The 17,325-nt window shown below is 51.5% G+C and overlaps 1 protein-coding gene across 2 annotated transcripts in view; it reads right to left on the bottom strand.

Annotated features, from left to right (window-relative positions):
* GSK3B (glycogen synthase kinase 3 beta) overlaps nucleotides 1–9,735 on the bottom strand; it is a 36,212-nt gene extending 26,477 nt beyond the window's left edge. Inside the window, exons 1-2 of one of the 2 annotated variants that reach the window (XM_078882384.1) lie at nucleotides 8,338–9,735; nucleotides 7,904–8,097 (exon numbers count right to left, since the gene is read on the bottom strand). In XM_078882384.1, coding sequence (XP_078738510.1) covers nucleotides 7,904–8,097; nucleotides 8,338–8,425 — 282 coding nt within the window. In that variant the 5' untranslated portion in view covers nucleotides 8,426–9,735. The remainder of the gene's footprint in view (nucleotides 1–7,903; nucleotides 8,098–8,337) is intronic. The other variant, XM_078882385.1, reaches the window with a different exon arrangement.
* Between the last annotated feature and the right edge of the window lie 7,590 nt (nucleotides 9,736–17,325).

Below are 17,325 nucleotides of genomic sequence, written 5' to 3'. Positions count from 1 at the left end.
CGGGCTTTGCCTCGCACAACGGTAACGTCCTTCCTGTACATCGCCACAAGGTGAGCATCTGTTTATTTATTAAATAGCGCCGCTGTCCTTGACGATGCCTGTCAAACCCACATGGCCTTGTTTATTTGGGTCTTTAGGTAAAGTCACGTAGATAGGTTCAAAGAAAATAACAAAACAAATTACAAAAAACTTGTTATTTTCTTTGAACCTATCAATGTGACTTTATCGAAAGACCCAAATAATAAGAATTCCGGCAGTCACGAAAGCTTCAAGTCAAGATTTCCACGTGACCTAAACGGTACAGTGGTGCTGTAAAGCCCGAATATACACGTGCAGCCCCGTCTGTCAATCCACTGCTGGATGAGGGCCTTCGCCCACACGGTGCACGTTTTGCAGGGGCGGTTATTTGACCATTCCTCACCACGCCGCTCGACGAAGGCACGGAGGGGGCATTGTGTTGGGAACACAGAAGTACAATAGAATTAAACATTTATTTTCATCCACTGCCCGCCCCCGCAGCCTACAACAACCTGTTGTGCGTGTGCCACGTAGAAGGGCCGTTGCCCAAAACGTCAGCGACTACATGTACCTTCCCTAGTAAGGGGCCACACACGCTGTTGTGTCCTCGACGGGCGTGTTGAATCGCTTCGTTATTTGTGCACCACTGGCAACGCAGCAGCAGCCCATCCAAGCGCTCTCCAGGGCCAAACCTGCTTAGCTTCGGAGATCGGATGAGACTGGGTGCATTCCTCGTGATCTGGATATTGGTGTATTCCAGACTAAGGAACTCTAAAATACACACACACAGGGTCTCTGTGCTGGATGGGTCAATACGGGATTCGGAGCCATAGCCCAACTGAAACATCTCCTAGATTGTCTGCATGCATGCAGTTCCGTCAATAGCAACTGGCATGAAAAGACTTTTTGTCAACATTTCGAGATTTTTTTTTGCACTGCCACCCCCACCACCCAACTACATTCCAACTGTGCGATCAGCATCACGTCATCACACGAAGAAGTTTCCATTCTGAAAACCCTCACAGACAGCAGTGCACCACCCCGTTTCGGAGATGGTCCTGGAAGACGACGTCACAGAACTACCGCCGAGGTCACGACGTGGCCCGGTGGGAAGCGCTCCCGCCGCTCGCTGCAGAAGCTCGTGGTTTGAATCCGGTAGACCAACCTGGGTATAACTGCAGTGTGTTTCAGCCATAAAAAAATACTAGGCCCCGTCTGCTTCAGAGTGGACGTTAAAGGACCCCCTTAAATTAATGAGAAATTATCCAGTATTTGTGTTCCTGTGTCGGGGTTCAAATTTCCAAAATTAGCAAAATCACACCGCAAATTACTCAATTGGGATTAAACATGACGAGATCGCCCCCTACCGGCGGAATATATCCGCCTGTGAAACACAGCACCTTCGCCAGAGCCTCGCCCACCACCACCACCACCAGCCCTAAAGCACTCGCGTGAAAATTACACAATCCCCAGCCCACCCCCCACCGTACGGAATCGGAAGCTGGGTCGACAAGTCTAAACTCGCACAATTTCTGGAATTGTGCAAGTCGTTCGGTGCACAGCTCACGACCCCCAATTCACCAACCCAAGCTTAATCAGGGCCTCCCAATTCACCAACCCAAGCTTAATCAGGGCCCCCCAATTCACCAACCCAAGCTTAATCAGGGTCCCCCAATTCACCAACCCAAGCTTAATCAGGGCCCCGACGGCTCCGTGACCCTCCAGGTATGCGACTGCAAGATAACAGCGGCTCTTTTTTTGAGGAAGTCATTTCCTTTACACCGTTACGGTCACAGGACCACTCGCGCAATATACGCACAGTAACAGTAACCGCCCCCCCTCCCCAAACCGTTACATTAACACGATCGGCTTGTTTCAGAATGGGGAAATCCCAGCTCCGAGGGCGGCAGGAAGGTGGGCGGCACCTCACGGTGGGTGAGAAGGGCCCACGGGTTAAATCCCCGACTGGGGCACCTTCCTGTGTGCGTGAGGTTTGTGTGTTCTCCACCGTGGTTTTGCTTGGGTTTCCACCAGGTTCTCTGCCGACGTGACACAAATCGGGATTAAATGTGGGGAAAAGGATATGAAAGTTTTTATATACAATGACAAACCTTACATAAAGCACCTCTCATGTATAACACCCCCCCCGCCCCGAACATACGTAGTCGAATTATAAAATACAGGGACGCAATGATACTATATATGAAAATGTATACAACAAAACATAACCATTAGTAATTAACAAGTTTAAATGTAGATGTCTTTAGACTTAAGACTAGCAATGGAATGAGCATCTCTGATAAGAGCGGCACCCTTGTGTCTCGACAAGCTGTGTGTGTTAATAGACACCCCCCCCGCTCCACACACAAAGCATTCACACCACGTTGCTGTACTGCAACTGGGACAGAGCCCGCCGCTGTTTGCCAACCGCTCTTATCTGTCAACGCCAAGCAACCCTGGTGGGCAACGCGCGGAACACCGAGCGCACGAGGAGAGGTCGACGTCCCGGCCGAGGGCTCATGGCAAGCCATATCAGAGCCGATCGTCAGACCTCCCCCACTTCCCTTCCACGTCATCGATTCGCCAACCCGAATGATAACCAAAGAGGTGAAGTATGGTCAAAACCTCCCGTTTCATCCGGCAGTGGATTGAGAATGGCTTTGCACGTTGCTTTTTACTTCTTCACCACAGCGGATGCTACGTTTTGCAAGATCGTCTCCCCAGACCTGCTCACAAACTGCCACTCATCTGGTGTCATCGTGACGGGCCCTAAACACCACAACTGGGGCATTAACAAATAATTTACCACCAAAGTTTACATCGTTAGGGGTGGGAGAGCAGTGGCGCTGCGGTTAGCGTGATGCGCTATGAATCCAGTGTCCTATTTCCAATCCCAGCGATGACCGGTCGCAGTCAAAAAAGTTCAAAGTGATTGCGTGCTCTAAAATAAGCGGCGCTCATCCTTCAGTTTCCAACCCCGAGAGGTGGACATTCCACATTCCTATGGCGGTAACGAGTCTATCCATTGCACAGCCACTGTTGATCTTCCCCACTTTGTAGTAATCGTGTTGTCTACCCCTAGAAGGATGATGGGCCAAGTCAACCAACTATGGTGTGGAACCCGCAAGCTCGTGATTGTGAGCCACTCGCTCGCCTACAGCCTCCCCACCCGACCAGCTTTGCGGTGGCGATATCGGAATTCCCTCCCCACCGACCCCTTCAACACGCCCCAGTGACCAGCGTGGCGAAGTATGGTCAAGCAACCCAAATGACTTAACAGTGCAGGGAGGACATCGTACAGCAGTGACACAATGAGAAGAACATTTTTATTCTCATTTACGAACCATATGAAGAAAACCCACGCCTCAAATTGTCAGTGCCATGTGTCCAAGCTTAAGTATTTAACTCGGCAATATGCATTTGTACTCTGATGCACATGGAACAAAATTGCATGTCATTGAACAGCCTTCCATTTAAAATCAGCTCTCGTCAGGAGACAAAAAGGAACACGTTGATTAGAGAACACACGCAGGATAGAGACTTAATTTTCCGTGTTAAGAAAATTGGGCTTCGGCAGGACATGTCTCGGCTAGAAGGGACGGCGATGGCCGATGCTCCAGAATAATAAGTGGAAGCAGCCAAGGAACGGACCACGATTTTTACTAGTTTTATTTAGCCAGGTAAGGCCCCAGTGAGCTATATTACTCTTTTTCAGAAGCAAACCTGGCCACAAATTATAGGTCAATGAAGTGGCTCCTCACGTGCAAACATATAGCAGCCGGACACTCTAAAGTCTAAACGCATGATGTGCATTATAAATGTGGAGGGAAAAAACCAGAGGACCCGGACAAAAATCCACGCAACCACGGGGAAACCATGCCAACTCCAAATATACAGGCGTCAGGGTAAGGATCGAACCAACGACGCCCTGCGTACCAGGCGAGGTAGTTACCATATCGCCACTGGGGGGTATTGACTCAGCCCATCACCTGGAAGACCACCGAGGAGATGGAGAGATGAAGTCAGCTCTGCCCAGGTGCTCCACTGATCGTCACATCACAGGGCCATGAGTAATGGTGACGGCCTGAGGTCTTCATCCAACAGCGGATCGTCCAGGATCGATGACAATGAATACGTTACTACTGCTTACCTTAGCACAAGCTCACCCACTTGCGTGTCATGCCCAAGTAAAATGGGGGTAATAACTCAGCCCATCATCCCTCAAGGGTCGACAAAATGAGTACCTTCGTGGGTAAGTCAACAGTGGTTATCCTATTATATGCTCACCAACACAGTAGGAATGTGGAATTTCCACCAATTGCTCAGGACTGTAAAGAGGAGATGAGTACTCGTGCCTCAATGCTTGTTGAAGTAGGAAATCACTTTGAATTCCTTCCGGCTGTGGAGGGAAAGGAGGAGCGATAGAATGGGAGTGGCCGAGTACCCGAATCCCGCGGCTGGGACTTTCTAGGAATATCCTGGAACTAGCCAGCAGGGATCGCAGTCACCCGTGGGAGCACAGCATCACTGTGAACGGACTCGAACCTGCTCGTCAGATAAAGGTATTCCCATTACCATCAGCCACATTACCATCAGCTGGACCTGCCCAAGCCGTTACCATCTCTCGTGGTGTGGCAATGTAACAATCCGTCGGACTTCTGCACACGACTGGATTTCATCGCTCCAACTCCACGGGGAATGTACTCTCTGGCGGGTTCCCTCTGTGGGCTACCAGTCCCTTCTTATTTTTGCCCACCAGTCAGTCAGCATCACTTCTACATAAATTCTACACATCCACTCCGCTGTGCATTCTAAAGATCCACTCCACTCTGTATTCTACAGAATTGTGCGATTCGTCAGCCATGTTCAATCCACCGTGGATTTTACAGAATCATTCCTCTGTGGCTTCTACAGCATCACTCCACTCTGGGTTCGACAGCATCACTCCACTCTGGGTTCGACAGCATCACTCCACTCTGGGTTCGACAGCATCACTCCACTCTGGGTTCGACAGCATCACTCCACTCTGGGTTCGACAGCATCACTCCACTCTGGGTTCGACAGCATCACTCCACTCTGGTGTGTGAAGTTCAGCACTGGGGGAGAAATGTGGCCTGGCATAGTGCTAGCCACACCAGCCCCTCGTGTGCCATGCCAGTAATTATGTGTACTCGCTGACACGACTAGCCTCAACAGTCTTTATTGCTGTAGGGGGGAGGGGATCTTCGTATTTGTATGGACAGCAAACACGTAGAGCCCACTGCTGGATGATAGCCTCCCCTGCCAAGCAGCTTGCGGGGGGGTAATTTGACCAAATGCGTTTGCGAGGGTGCGGAAATGTACACCCTGCTGATGTGCTTTCTGCCAGTGCTTCGTAGGAGTGTGCCTGGTTCAGAGAAAGGCTCATCATGGGCAACCACAGAAGGGTGGACCCACAAGTCATGGATGGCATGGAATTATACAGCAGAGATTCAGCGACCGCTTGTAATGCAAGGCACCGATAATTCCACAAATTACCATCATCAATCAAAATCAGTCGTGATCAATCCAATGCTGCATAATGTATAAAGGGGATGCAATATGGGACCGATGTATTCCATAGACTATCAATTGTCGGTCACGTTCAATCCACCGCAGGATTGAGTCATCCCTGGCCCATCAAGCCATCAGCATCTGTCACGATTCTGCGATGTAGCAATTCCACCTGGCACCTTCTGTACACGAGCCAATTTCATTTCCCCATCACTCTTTGGTGACGTTCCCGACAATGGGCTCTCAAACCTTGCCCAGCTACGGTGGCTGTCACTTGACGGAGCGTAGAGACGCAAGAAGAGATGGACGGTGGTCGAGAATGATGGAGTGGCAGCCAAGCAATGGAAGGCGTCAGAGAGGTCGTCCACGGAAGGAAATTTTGCGCCGAAATTAGCGGTGGGCGCATGGCCGATTACATCGCGGGCTCGTGAGAAACAGCGACAACTTGCGGGAGGACTTCATCCAGCAGTGAACGGAGCACGGCTGATTATTACGATGCACCGCTCATTACCATGGCTGACGATGCTGACGATCACGATGTAGTTATTGAGTCTCAGCTGGACTTGTGTCACGTGTCAGGCTTCTAGCCCTTCCACGGCAGAACTCGGCATTAATGATCGTCAGCAATGGCACAATGCAGTGCCGAATGAAAAGCTCACTCCAGAGCAGTCGCCATCTCTCACGACACAGAGGATGACATCAATCCACCGAGCCCCGTGCCGCACTCCCATCCGACAGCATTGCTCCATCTCCCACGGGGACGTGCCACATGACCCCTTCTTTCACGGGGTTTTTTTTCCGCCTCCGTCCCAGTTCTTAAGCATAGCCAGAACCGCACACGTACCACATCGCAAATGGTCGGGTTCCTTAACCCTTCCGCAATTTCATGATCCTTTACATAATCGTCTTGCTTTGTTTCAGCAGCAGCAGCATCTATGATCAAATCCACTGCTGGATGAGGTGTTCCGTCTCCAACGCCCCCACTACCCCACGGCGTCCCTCCCATCGCGGTCGACGTTCACGGTGCGCGTCGCCAAATCACGCGACGCTCCGTCTCGCTCCGTCTCCACTTGGGAGGGGGGGGGGGCCCCCCCACCCCCCACTCCCCCCCACCCCCCACTCCCCCCCACCTCCCCCCCCTCTCTCTCTGAGATTTTTAACATGGCGGGGCTCGGGCCCCCATGGGCGGGGTAGGAGCCTCGGCCTCGCCTGGCCTCCCACTGCCGACCGGGACACCGCCCGCCCCGGCCAAGCCGCTCAGGCGAGCACCGTAGGCGCAAGCAAAGACCGTGGGGGCCTACGAGTGGATCGAGCAAACCGGCTCCTACGCGGCGGGGCGCTGTTTTAAAACGACTCCCAACGTCGTTTTAAACACTTTGTGACGGATTCCGAGAGGCGCGGACTACGCGCCGGGCGGCGTTTCGCTCGATTTGATTTCGTTTCCTCTCGCTCGCGAACAATGGCGGCCTCCCCCCCCCCCCCGCAGGCTGCGACAAGAAGACCCAGGCCGCGCCGTGAAGGGGGCCGAGAGGCGAACAACGACACGAATGTTGCCGCCTCTCCCCTCACGACGACGGCGCACACCGCGCTCATCGACGGCGGATGACAACGCGAGGGCTCTCTCGGCCGCCCCGCGTAGCGAGAACGGCCGCGGTCTCTCCCCACCACCACCTCCTCCCCCTCAGCGCGAGGAAGACGCCGCCCTGCAATGGCGGCTTCCTCGCGCCGAGCTTCCTTGGGGGCAGTCGTCGGTTGCGAATAAAATTTCGTTTAAAATTCGAATTTATAAAAAAAAAAGTCGATTTTACACAACTGTTGATTTGTAGCGAGAAAAACTACGGACCGTGGAGACGGGAGCGGTGTTGGTTTCGAGTACCATCGGCTCACGTGTTAAGAGTTGAATTATGGTTAACATCGGCAGGTTGGTTACGAGATGCAACGGGCGGCGGCTCGTGAAGTGTGATTGATCTTGGCCGATAAAGATTTACGCTAAAGATGACTGATTTGACGATGATCGTCATCACATGAAGATCATCTGTCGGGATGCATAAACTGGATATCGCGGTCGAGATTCCCACCGCGGCGAGTAAAGATGGGGATCAAATCGTCAACTCAAACCATCGCCGTCTTTAGACTGTGCACCACAAAGTACAGCAGCAGTAGCAGCACAAGCAGCAGACATCCACACACAATGCTCGATTACTATAGCAGAGCCTCGGCAGCGCTCCTCGGCTCGACATGAAACTCGCAAAACGACAACGACGGAGCCGACAATCCCCCCCCCAACACGACCCACACACAACGACCACCACCAGCACCAGCGAGAGAGAGAGATAATGTCGCCGTCTTTTACCTTGAACCTCTTGTCCTGCAGCACCTTCTTGATGGCCACCATCTCCCCGCTGTCGCACAGCTTGGCCTGGTACACGACCCCGAAGGAGCCATTGCCGATCACCTTCGTGTCGGTGTAGGAGACCTCCTGGGGCCGCTCGGGCCCCTGGCCCGGTGTAGCCACGACGGTCGTCACCTTGCCGCCGTCTTTATCCCCTTAGATTAAGGGGGAGTCAATCAACAACAGCAGCAACACAACACACACAACACCATCGTCGGCTACGGCTGCTGCTGCTGTTGTATCAGCAACGACAGCGCCCAGAGCCGAGCGAAGTGAACACTAAACATAAAATCGAACGCGGGGCTCTGCGCGTGCTGCGGCTGTCGTTGTCGTCCCAACGTCGTCCTGACGTCGCGACGAGAGTGTCGATCCGATGGCGTTCACGTGGAACTTACGGCTGACTTTGAGGTTCCCGAAGAGCGATGGCTGCGCGGCCCGGTTCGGGCCTTCGGCGAAAGACGAGGTGCGGGGCCGTCCACTCATCGCCCCTCGTCGTCCTCCTTCTCGTCCTCCTCCTCTCTCGGTGTGGCTCTGACGACGACGATGATTCTTGTTGTTATCTTCTCGACGTCGTCGCTGTCGTGGTGCTGGTGAATGTGTCGAGCGATCTCCCCCCTCCTCCGCCTCCTCCGCCTGGTTATTGTTCTGCCACCGCCGCCGCCTTCAGCCCGACTCGCCCCACGTCTCTCGGTCTGTGCCTCACGATGTGTGGTGCTGGGGAGGCCACATCCCCCCACTACCCCCCCTGTGTGTCTATGTGTGTCTCTCTCTGTGTGTCTCTGTCCCTGTCTGTCTCCCTGTCTGTCTCCCTGTCTGTGTCTCTGTCTCCCTGTCTGTGTCTCTGTCCCTGTGTCTCTCTCCCTGTGTGTCCCCCCCCTCTCTGTCTCCCTGTCTGTCTCCTCGTCTCCACCTCCCCTGTACGATGTATCTCTCCTGTTAGACCTGTTAGATCTCCTGATGTATCTCCTGTTAGAACTCCTGATGTATCTCCTGTTAGACCTGTTAGATCTCCTGATGTCAGACCTCCTGCTAGACCCCGTCAGCTGTAGCAGGGTGGTGGTGGTGGTGGTCCTTCACGCTCTGCCTCCTCCCTCCGCCTCGTCCTTTGCTTCTCTGGATCTCCCCCTGCTCTCTGATGATCTATTTCAGCCACACTACCCTCTCTCGCCAGGTGAGTAGCTACCGGTAATGATCTCCTATCCTCGTCTGACTGAAACACGGCTTACTTTGGATGCCTCTTTAAAAAAAAGATATTCGTACGCTCTCTGCTTATCTCCCCCGACTACAACACGAATCCTCTTGCGTATCTCCTCGCAGCCCTCCCAACCCCAAAGTTCGATCCTAATTGAAGTGACGAGCAGAGCCCCGATGTCGTGAGGCCACGAGAGCCCCCCACGCCCCCCAATCCTGACCCCCAGCTACAGCAGCAGCTACAGCAGCAGCCCCGAGAGCTCCACTTGCCGCTCTTCGGCCCTATTATTGTAATCGCCAATAGGATTATCACCTCGTCACACCGCCCCCTCTTCGTCCACGCGGCACGGACCCTGCCGCCAGAACGCGTCAGCCCGCACACATCGACTTCCAGAGATGAGAAGAGCGAGTTAATATTACTACTCCTGCTGCTGCTGCTGCCCCACTCGTGTGTGTCTCTCTCTCTCCCCCCCCCGCGTCTAATCGCGACCTATTGTAACATCCGTCTCTCTATCGCCGGATTGTAGAAGGCGCGGGGCTGCGGCGAGCCGCCCCACCGGCTCAGAGACAGCGTCTCTCCCCCCCCCCCAACAGCTTCCCAACACTCGTGAGCTGCCGCCGCCGCCCCCGCGGGTTCTTCTCCACTGCTCGCCTCGACTCGAGACTGCCGGCCGAGGGCGCGAAGAGCCGAGGCGGAGGAGCAAGCCGCAGATCTCCTCTTAAAAATGACCTACAGTCTCTACACGATGGGCGGAATCGATTCTGAAGGTGCCGCGATTCACACTCCGCTCACCCCACGCCCAGCACCCACCGCCCACCGCCGGTGTTAACAACGGAATCGGAATCGAATCGAGTTTTTTTTAATACTGAACGCGATTGCGCTCAATGTCGATTCTACAAATGTGGGAATCGAATCGATATTTTTAAAATTGTATTTTAGCATCTGATTTATAGCTTTCGTGACTGCAGGGATTCATCTTCTTGGTTTTTTCGGTAAAGTCACGTAGAAGGGAAGTAATTGTATTTTATTATGTTTTATTTTTTATTATTTTATTATTTCCCTTCTACGTGACTTTACCGAAAGAACCAAGAAGATTTTAGCATCTGAACAACACATCACAGCATCTGAACAACACATCACAGCATCTGAACAACACATCACATTCAATGTCACAATCAGAATCTTTATTTATCCTGGAGAAATCCGATGAGCCATGAAGCTATTTTTCACAGATGTCCAGTCGGAGCAGGTCAGAGAGCCATAACAAACAACACAAAAATGGCCCAATTAGAAGGGCCATGACCCGAAACGTCGACCATTATATATTTACCATTTACGGCCACACGCACGCGCTGCTGTTATGAACACGGAACGTTCAGTCGTTGTTTGCGCACCACTGCTAAAGCAACAACAGCAGCAGCGTCACCAGATAACATAAAAATGAACACAAACTCAACACGTGCATCATTAACACCGTGGCCTTAAAAGAGGAAAACATATTTTATGGGCGACGTTTCGAGCAATGGGCCTTCTTTATGGCACATACATTCATCCAATGTGGGTGTGTCCTGAATTAAAAGCTTGATCATCCACATTTAAATGTTTACATTTTTATCTTCAAAGTGCTGCTCACAATGAGCATTGAACGATTGGTGCTTATCAACTTGTTACAGCCCTGCGAAGCCACGAGTGGAAATTCCACATTCCCATGGCGGGGGCTGCGCGTCTACCCATAGAACAACCACTGGCAACCTTCCACAAATTGGAAAGTACTTTATCGACCATTGGGGGATAGATGATGATGATGATGGGCTGAGTTCTCCTTTCGCGACCCGTTCACCCTCCGCTGAGCCACGTGACCATCCTCAGTCGTGGTCGATCTACTGCTGGATGATGGGCGCCACCACCGTTCACGATCCTTCGATGTGACGATCCTCCCAACACCTCCTACTGCTTCTCTGCTCTGCACTGCGGTCCGTGTGTTGTTGTGATTGTTGTTGTGTTTGTTGTTGTGTTTGTTGTTGTGTGTGTTGTTGTGTTTGTTGTTGTGTATGTTGTGTTTGTTGTTGTGTTTGTTGTGTTTGTTGTTGTGTTTGTTGTTGTGTTTGTTGTTGTGTTTGTTGTTGTGTGTGTTGTGTGTGTTGTTGTGTTTGTTGTTGTGTTTGTTGTTGTGTTTGTTGTTGTGTTTGTTGTTGTGTGTGTTGTGTGTTGTTGTATTTGTTGTTGTGTTTGTTGTTGTGTTTGTTGTTGTGTTTGTTGTGTGTGTTGTTGTGTTTGTTGTTGTGTGTGTGTTGTTGTGTTTGTTGTTGTTTGTTGTTGTGTTTGTTGTTTGTTGTTGTTTTGTTGTTGTTTTTTGTTGTGTATGTTGTGTTTGTTGTGTTTGTTGTTGTGTTTGTTGTTGTAACTCGCTCACTCCGTGGCCCGACGGGACACTTGTGTAAAAAAAGAGCTTGATAGCTCTTCGGATTCATCCTCCTCCAATCTGAATCACGATTCTGGTGCTGACCGTCCACTCTCTCTCTCTCTCTGGCATCTTGATGTGTGTGCCATGAAATGGGGGCATTGCCTTAAACGTCACCCAACATATTGTTTCGTTTGAGGCCACACGCGGTGCTGCTGTTGTTGACACGGCACGTGCTCAGTTGTTGTTGTTGACACGGAACGTGCTGACTTGTTGTTGTTGTCTCTTGTGGCGATGAGATGTTAACTACCTCGCCAGGTGTGCAGGAGGTCGTGGGTTCGACCCCGACCCTGACGACGCCTGCTGCTGCTGCTGCTGTTTAGCATCAACGCCGCCACGCGTTCTAGAGCTTTTGGCTGCCACGATGAATTCCCACGCGATGATGATGACGCTGACGGCCACTTCGCTATCATTTGTGATAGCCAGCCAGGTCGCGTCTGAAGAGAGAGGGCGACGTAGCAGCTAAAATAAAACACAATTTAGTTTATATTCCACCCCGCAGGAAAGTGTCACTGAGTCGCTGGGCTCTTTGTTCAGAAGGCTCTTGCTAAGGTCTCGCAGTAGGGGGCGATGTTGCCACTGCTGCTGCTGCTGCTACAGCTGCAGCAGCAGCAGCAGCGCGTTTTCCCAATCGAGTGATTTGTATGGGATTCTGTTGAGCATTGGGGGTGGTTTTGGGCCGATGCAGGTGACACTAGTGGGATCATTTAGCCGTGGGGGGAGGAGGAGGAAGCCGGGGAACACGGAGGGAACCCATTGAGAGAGCAAGGGGAGAGAGAACACACCGAGAGAGAGAACACACACACAGACATAGAGAACACACACACAGAGAACACACACACAGACATAGAGAACACACACACAGAGAACACACACACAGACATAGAGAACACACACACAGAGAACACACACACAGAGAACACATAGAGAACACACACACAGATAACACACACAGAGAACACACACACAGACCACACACACAGAGAGAGAACACACACACAGAACACACACAAAGAACACACACAGAGAGAGAACACACACACACAGAGAACACACACACACAGAGAACACACACACACACACAAAGAACACACACAGAGAGAACACACACACAGAGAACACACACACACAGAGAACACACACACACAGAGAACACACACACAGAGAACACACACACACAGAGAACACACACACAGAGAACACACACACAGAGAACACACACACACAGAGAACACACACACACAGAGAACACACACACACAGAGAACACACACACACAGAGAACACACACACACACAGAGAACACACACACACAGAGAACACACACACACAGAGAACACACACACACAGAGAACACACACACAGAGAACACACACACACAGAGAACACACACACAGAGAACACACACACACAGAGAACACACACACACAGAGAACACACACACACAGAGAACACACACACACAGAGAACACACACACACACAGAGAACACACACACACAGAGAACACACACACACAGAGAACACACACACACACAGAGAACACACACACACACAGAGAACACACACAGATAACACACAGAGAGAGAGAACACACACACACACAGAGAACACACACACAGAGAACACACACACAGAGAGAACACACACACACACATAGAACACACACAGAGAACACACACACACACAGAGAACACATACACACAGAGAGAACACACACACACACAGAGAACACACACACACACAGAGAACACACACACACAGAGAACACACACACACAGAATACACACACAGAGAACACACACACAGAGAACACACACAGAGAACACACACAGAGAACACACACACACACACACAGAGAACACACACACACAGAGAACACACACACACAGAGAACACACACAGAGAACACACACAGAGAACACACACACACAGAACACACACACAGAACACACACACACGGAGAACACACACACAGAACACACACACAGAGAACACACACACAGAGAACACACACACACATACACAGAGAACACACACACACAGAGAGAACACAGAGAGAGAGAGAGACGCCCGAGTCGATGGTGACGAGGGGAGGCCTCCACCCAGCAGTGCGTAGACTCTGGCCGCTGGTGACGGATTTGTTGGAACTTCCCCCCACCCCTCTTCCAGGCAATAAAGTGACGTAATTCGATTCCGATTTCTCTAAATCGGTGGTTAATCACCGAATCGTCGGGCAATTTATCGATTCGTCTTCGCGAAGTTGAATAGAAATGCGGCCTTTGGAATCGAGTCGAGCGCATTGACCAATCAGAGGCGGCGGTTGTCCATGCCTGGTGCTCACAGAGCCAGACCATGTCACCTGCTCTTCTGCACCGCGGCTCACGCCCCCCCCTCCGCCCCCCCCCTCCGCCCCCCCTCCGCCCCCCCCCCTCCGTTATTCACAGCTCCCTCCCATTGGCTCAGCCCGGGTTTGCAGCTCATGATATTTCAACTTGCTACTACTGGCCAACACTAAAATTTCGATAGAAAATATATCGAAATTTAAAGTCAGCCCCGTGCCTCTCTCTCCCTGAGCTAAGCTCCAGGGTGCTAAGCTCCAGGATGATTTCAACAAACTACAACATCAGCTAGTTGCTCTTAAACTAATCCTGAATACCTCCAAAACCAAGATGCAATGCTTCTCACCAGGACGAAAGCATGAAGTTTTTTTCCCCCAATTACATTCCTTAAATAATTATCAAATAGAGCAAGTCAAGATCTATAAGTGTCTTGGGGTCATCTTTGATTCAAAACTGAATTTTCAAAATCACATTGATTATATTGGTTAAAAGACAAAATAAAAATTGGTTTTCTGTATCGACACAAGCACTGCTTCCCCCCTATGTTCCGTTTGGAATTGATAAAAGCTACCATACTGCCTCTACTTGATTACTGTGACATCGTGTATACATCAGCCCCAAGTACTGTTCTGAAGAAGCTTGACTCAATGTATCACTCGGCCTTAAGATTTGCATTGAACTGCCCATATAGGACTCACCACTGCGATCTCTACATTGGGTCAAACTTAACATCTGATCGACGGCTTGTGCATCAGATCGTATTTATTCACGATGTACTTGCAAACAAAATCAGCAGACTACCTGCTGGATCTCCTCACGGTGTCGAAGAACAAATGTGACCTCAGGTCTTCGCTCATTTACAGCTTCACATTCCTCATTGCCGCACAAACACTGGAGGAAGGGCCTTTGCTGTTGATGCCCCCAGGGTCTGGAATGCTATCGCCTATAAATTGCAACTTGGATCACTACCTGTGAGATCTTCACTCAAAACTGCGCTATAGGAGTTGTACACCCCTAGCTGCCACTGCTATTCAGAGTGGCCTGAAATCAAATGTATCGCTCCGGATGACCGCTGCAAAGTGTGATCTCTCTGAGTCGGTCCCGTGTCTTTCTCTCTCTCTGAGTCTGCCCCGTGTCTCTCTCTCTCTCTCTGAGTCTGCCCGTGTCTCTCTCTCTCTGAGTCTGCCCCGTGTCTCTCTCTCTCTCTCTGAGTCTGCCCCGTGTCTCTCTCTCTCTCTCTGAGTCTGCCCCGTGTCTCTCTCTCGCTGAGTCTGCCCCGTGTCTCTCTCTCTCTGAGTCTGCCCCGTGTCTCTCTCTCTCTCTCTCTGAGTCTGCCCGTCTCTCTCTCTCTCTCTGAGTCTGCCCCGTGTCTCTCTCTCTCTCTCTGAGTCTGCCCCGTGTCTCTCTCTCTCTCTCTCTGAGTCTGCCCGTGTCTCTCTTTCTCTCTGAGTCTGCCCCGTGTCTCTCTCTCTCTCTCTCTGAGTCTGCCCCGTGTCTCTCTCTCTCTCTCTGAGTCTGCCCCGTGTCTCTCTCTCTCTGAGTCTGCCCCGTGTCTCTCTCTCTGAGTCTGCCCCGTGTCTCTCTCTCTCTCTCTGAGTCTGCCCCGTGTCTCTCTCTCTCTGAGTCTGCCCCGTGTCTCTCTCTCTCTGAGTCTGCCCCGTGTCTCTCTCTCTCTCTGAGTCTGCCCCGTGTCTCTCTCTCTCGCTGAGTCGGTCCCGCGTCTCTCTCTCTCTGAGTCTGCCCCGTGTCTCTCTCTCTCTCTGAGTCTGCCCCGTGTCTCTCTCTCTGTCTCTACGCGAGAGCGAGGAGCGGGTGTCGTGCGGCCGTCCCGATGTCATTCCACTGCTGCACGCGTGTTTCTCCAGGCTGTGCAGGGGGCCGTGGGTGGTTATTTGTTTGACCATACTTCACCACGCTGGTCATTACGGGTTGCTGAAGCCGGGGGGAGGGGGGGGCAGGGAGCAACCTCTCCTTGTTGGCTGGCACACGAACGAACAATGAATCGCACATTTTCAAAAATATCGTTTTATTGTTATTCTCGTGAAATATAACACCTCGCGTCCGAGATGACCTTGGCCGGGGAGATGGAGCAATGAAATCAGTTGGCAGCAGCAGCTGGGTGGATTGTGGCGGGTGGTGCGGGCACCCGGGGAGTACTTCATCCAGCAGTGGATTGACCAAGGTTGTTGTTGTTGTTGTTGATGATGGTGAGAGACGTCACGAGCTGTGGAGCAGTGTCATCCGTGCACGTGAGCACTCGTCCAAAGAGCAGAATGTGTTTTGCCAAATCCAGTGTGGAACCAAATGTAACGAGACGAGGGTTTGTAACAGACACTGGTGACCGTGCTGAGACCATCAACTCTATCCACTAGAGAACCCGGTTTAATCACAACTCAGTCTGTGTGAGTCTATGGGTCTCTGTGTGAGTCTATGGGTCTCTGTGTGAGTCTATGGGTCTCTGTGTGAGTCTATGAGTCTCTGTGTGAGTCTATGGGTCTCTGTGTGAGTCTATGGGTCTCTGTGTGAGTCTATGGGTCTCGGTGTGAGACTATGGGTCTCTGTGTGAGTCTATGGGTCTCTGTGTGAGTCTATGGGTCTCGGTGTGAGACTATGGGTCTCTGTGTGAGTCTATGGGTCTCTGTGCGAGTCTATGGGTCTCTGTGTGAGTCTATGGGTCTCTGTGCGAGTCTATGGGTCTCGGTGTGAGTATCTGGGTCTCTGTGTGAGTCTATGGGTCTCTGTGTGAGTCTATGGGTCTCTGTGTGAGTCTACGGGTCTCTGTGTAAGTCTATGGGTCTCTGCGTGAGTCATTGGTGACCGGGATGAGACCAACTCGCTTGGCATGAGAACCCGGTTCATCCACGTCTCAGGCGACGAGTCAACTGTTGACTGCCTCTCTCACTGAGAACTCCGCTTCACACGGCGCCCTGAAGCAAAGGGATGCCAGAGCGCCGTGGATAAAACCACATACAACTACAAAATCCAGGACCTTCTTAATGATGGCAGCTACACCAAAATCAACAAAGATCCTACTCACAGCCTGACTACAAAAAACAATAATATCATTACCAGTTCGACTTCTCTAATCGAGCCAGTCAAACGAATCTCCCTAAAATCTTCTGCTGCCAGACCACCCAGATTCTATGGTCTTCCTAAGATCCATAAAGAAGGCACTCCACTTCGGCCCATCGTTTCCACTATCAACTCACCTCCCTACAAACTGGCCCGTTTTCTGTCTGAGACCTTGCTTCCATTCACGGGCAAGACGACCTCGGCAGTACGCAACTCAGCTCACTTGGTCTCTCTAATCAAGGACATTTCACTGTCCCCAGACCATTTTCTCGTCAGCTTTGATGTGGTTTCTCTGTTCACCAAGGTTCCTGTGCCTGAC

This window comes from Lampetra fluviatilis, chromosome 65 (assembly GCF_964198595.1).
Source record: "Lampetra fluviatilis chromosome 65, kcLamFluv1.1, whole genome shotgun sequence".
NCBI classification, from domain to species: Eukaryota; Metazoa; Chordata; class Hyperoartia; order Petromyzontiformes; family Petromyzontidae; genus Lampetra; species Lampetra fluviatilis.
The sequence above is the reverse complement of the archived record's forward strand: the minus strand, read 5'-3'. Positions and strand labels throughout refer to the sequence as shown.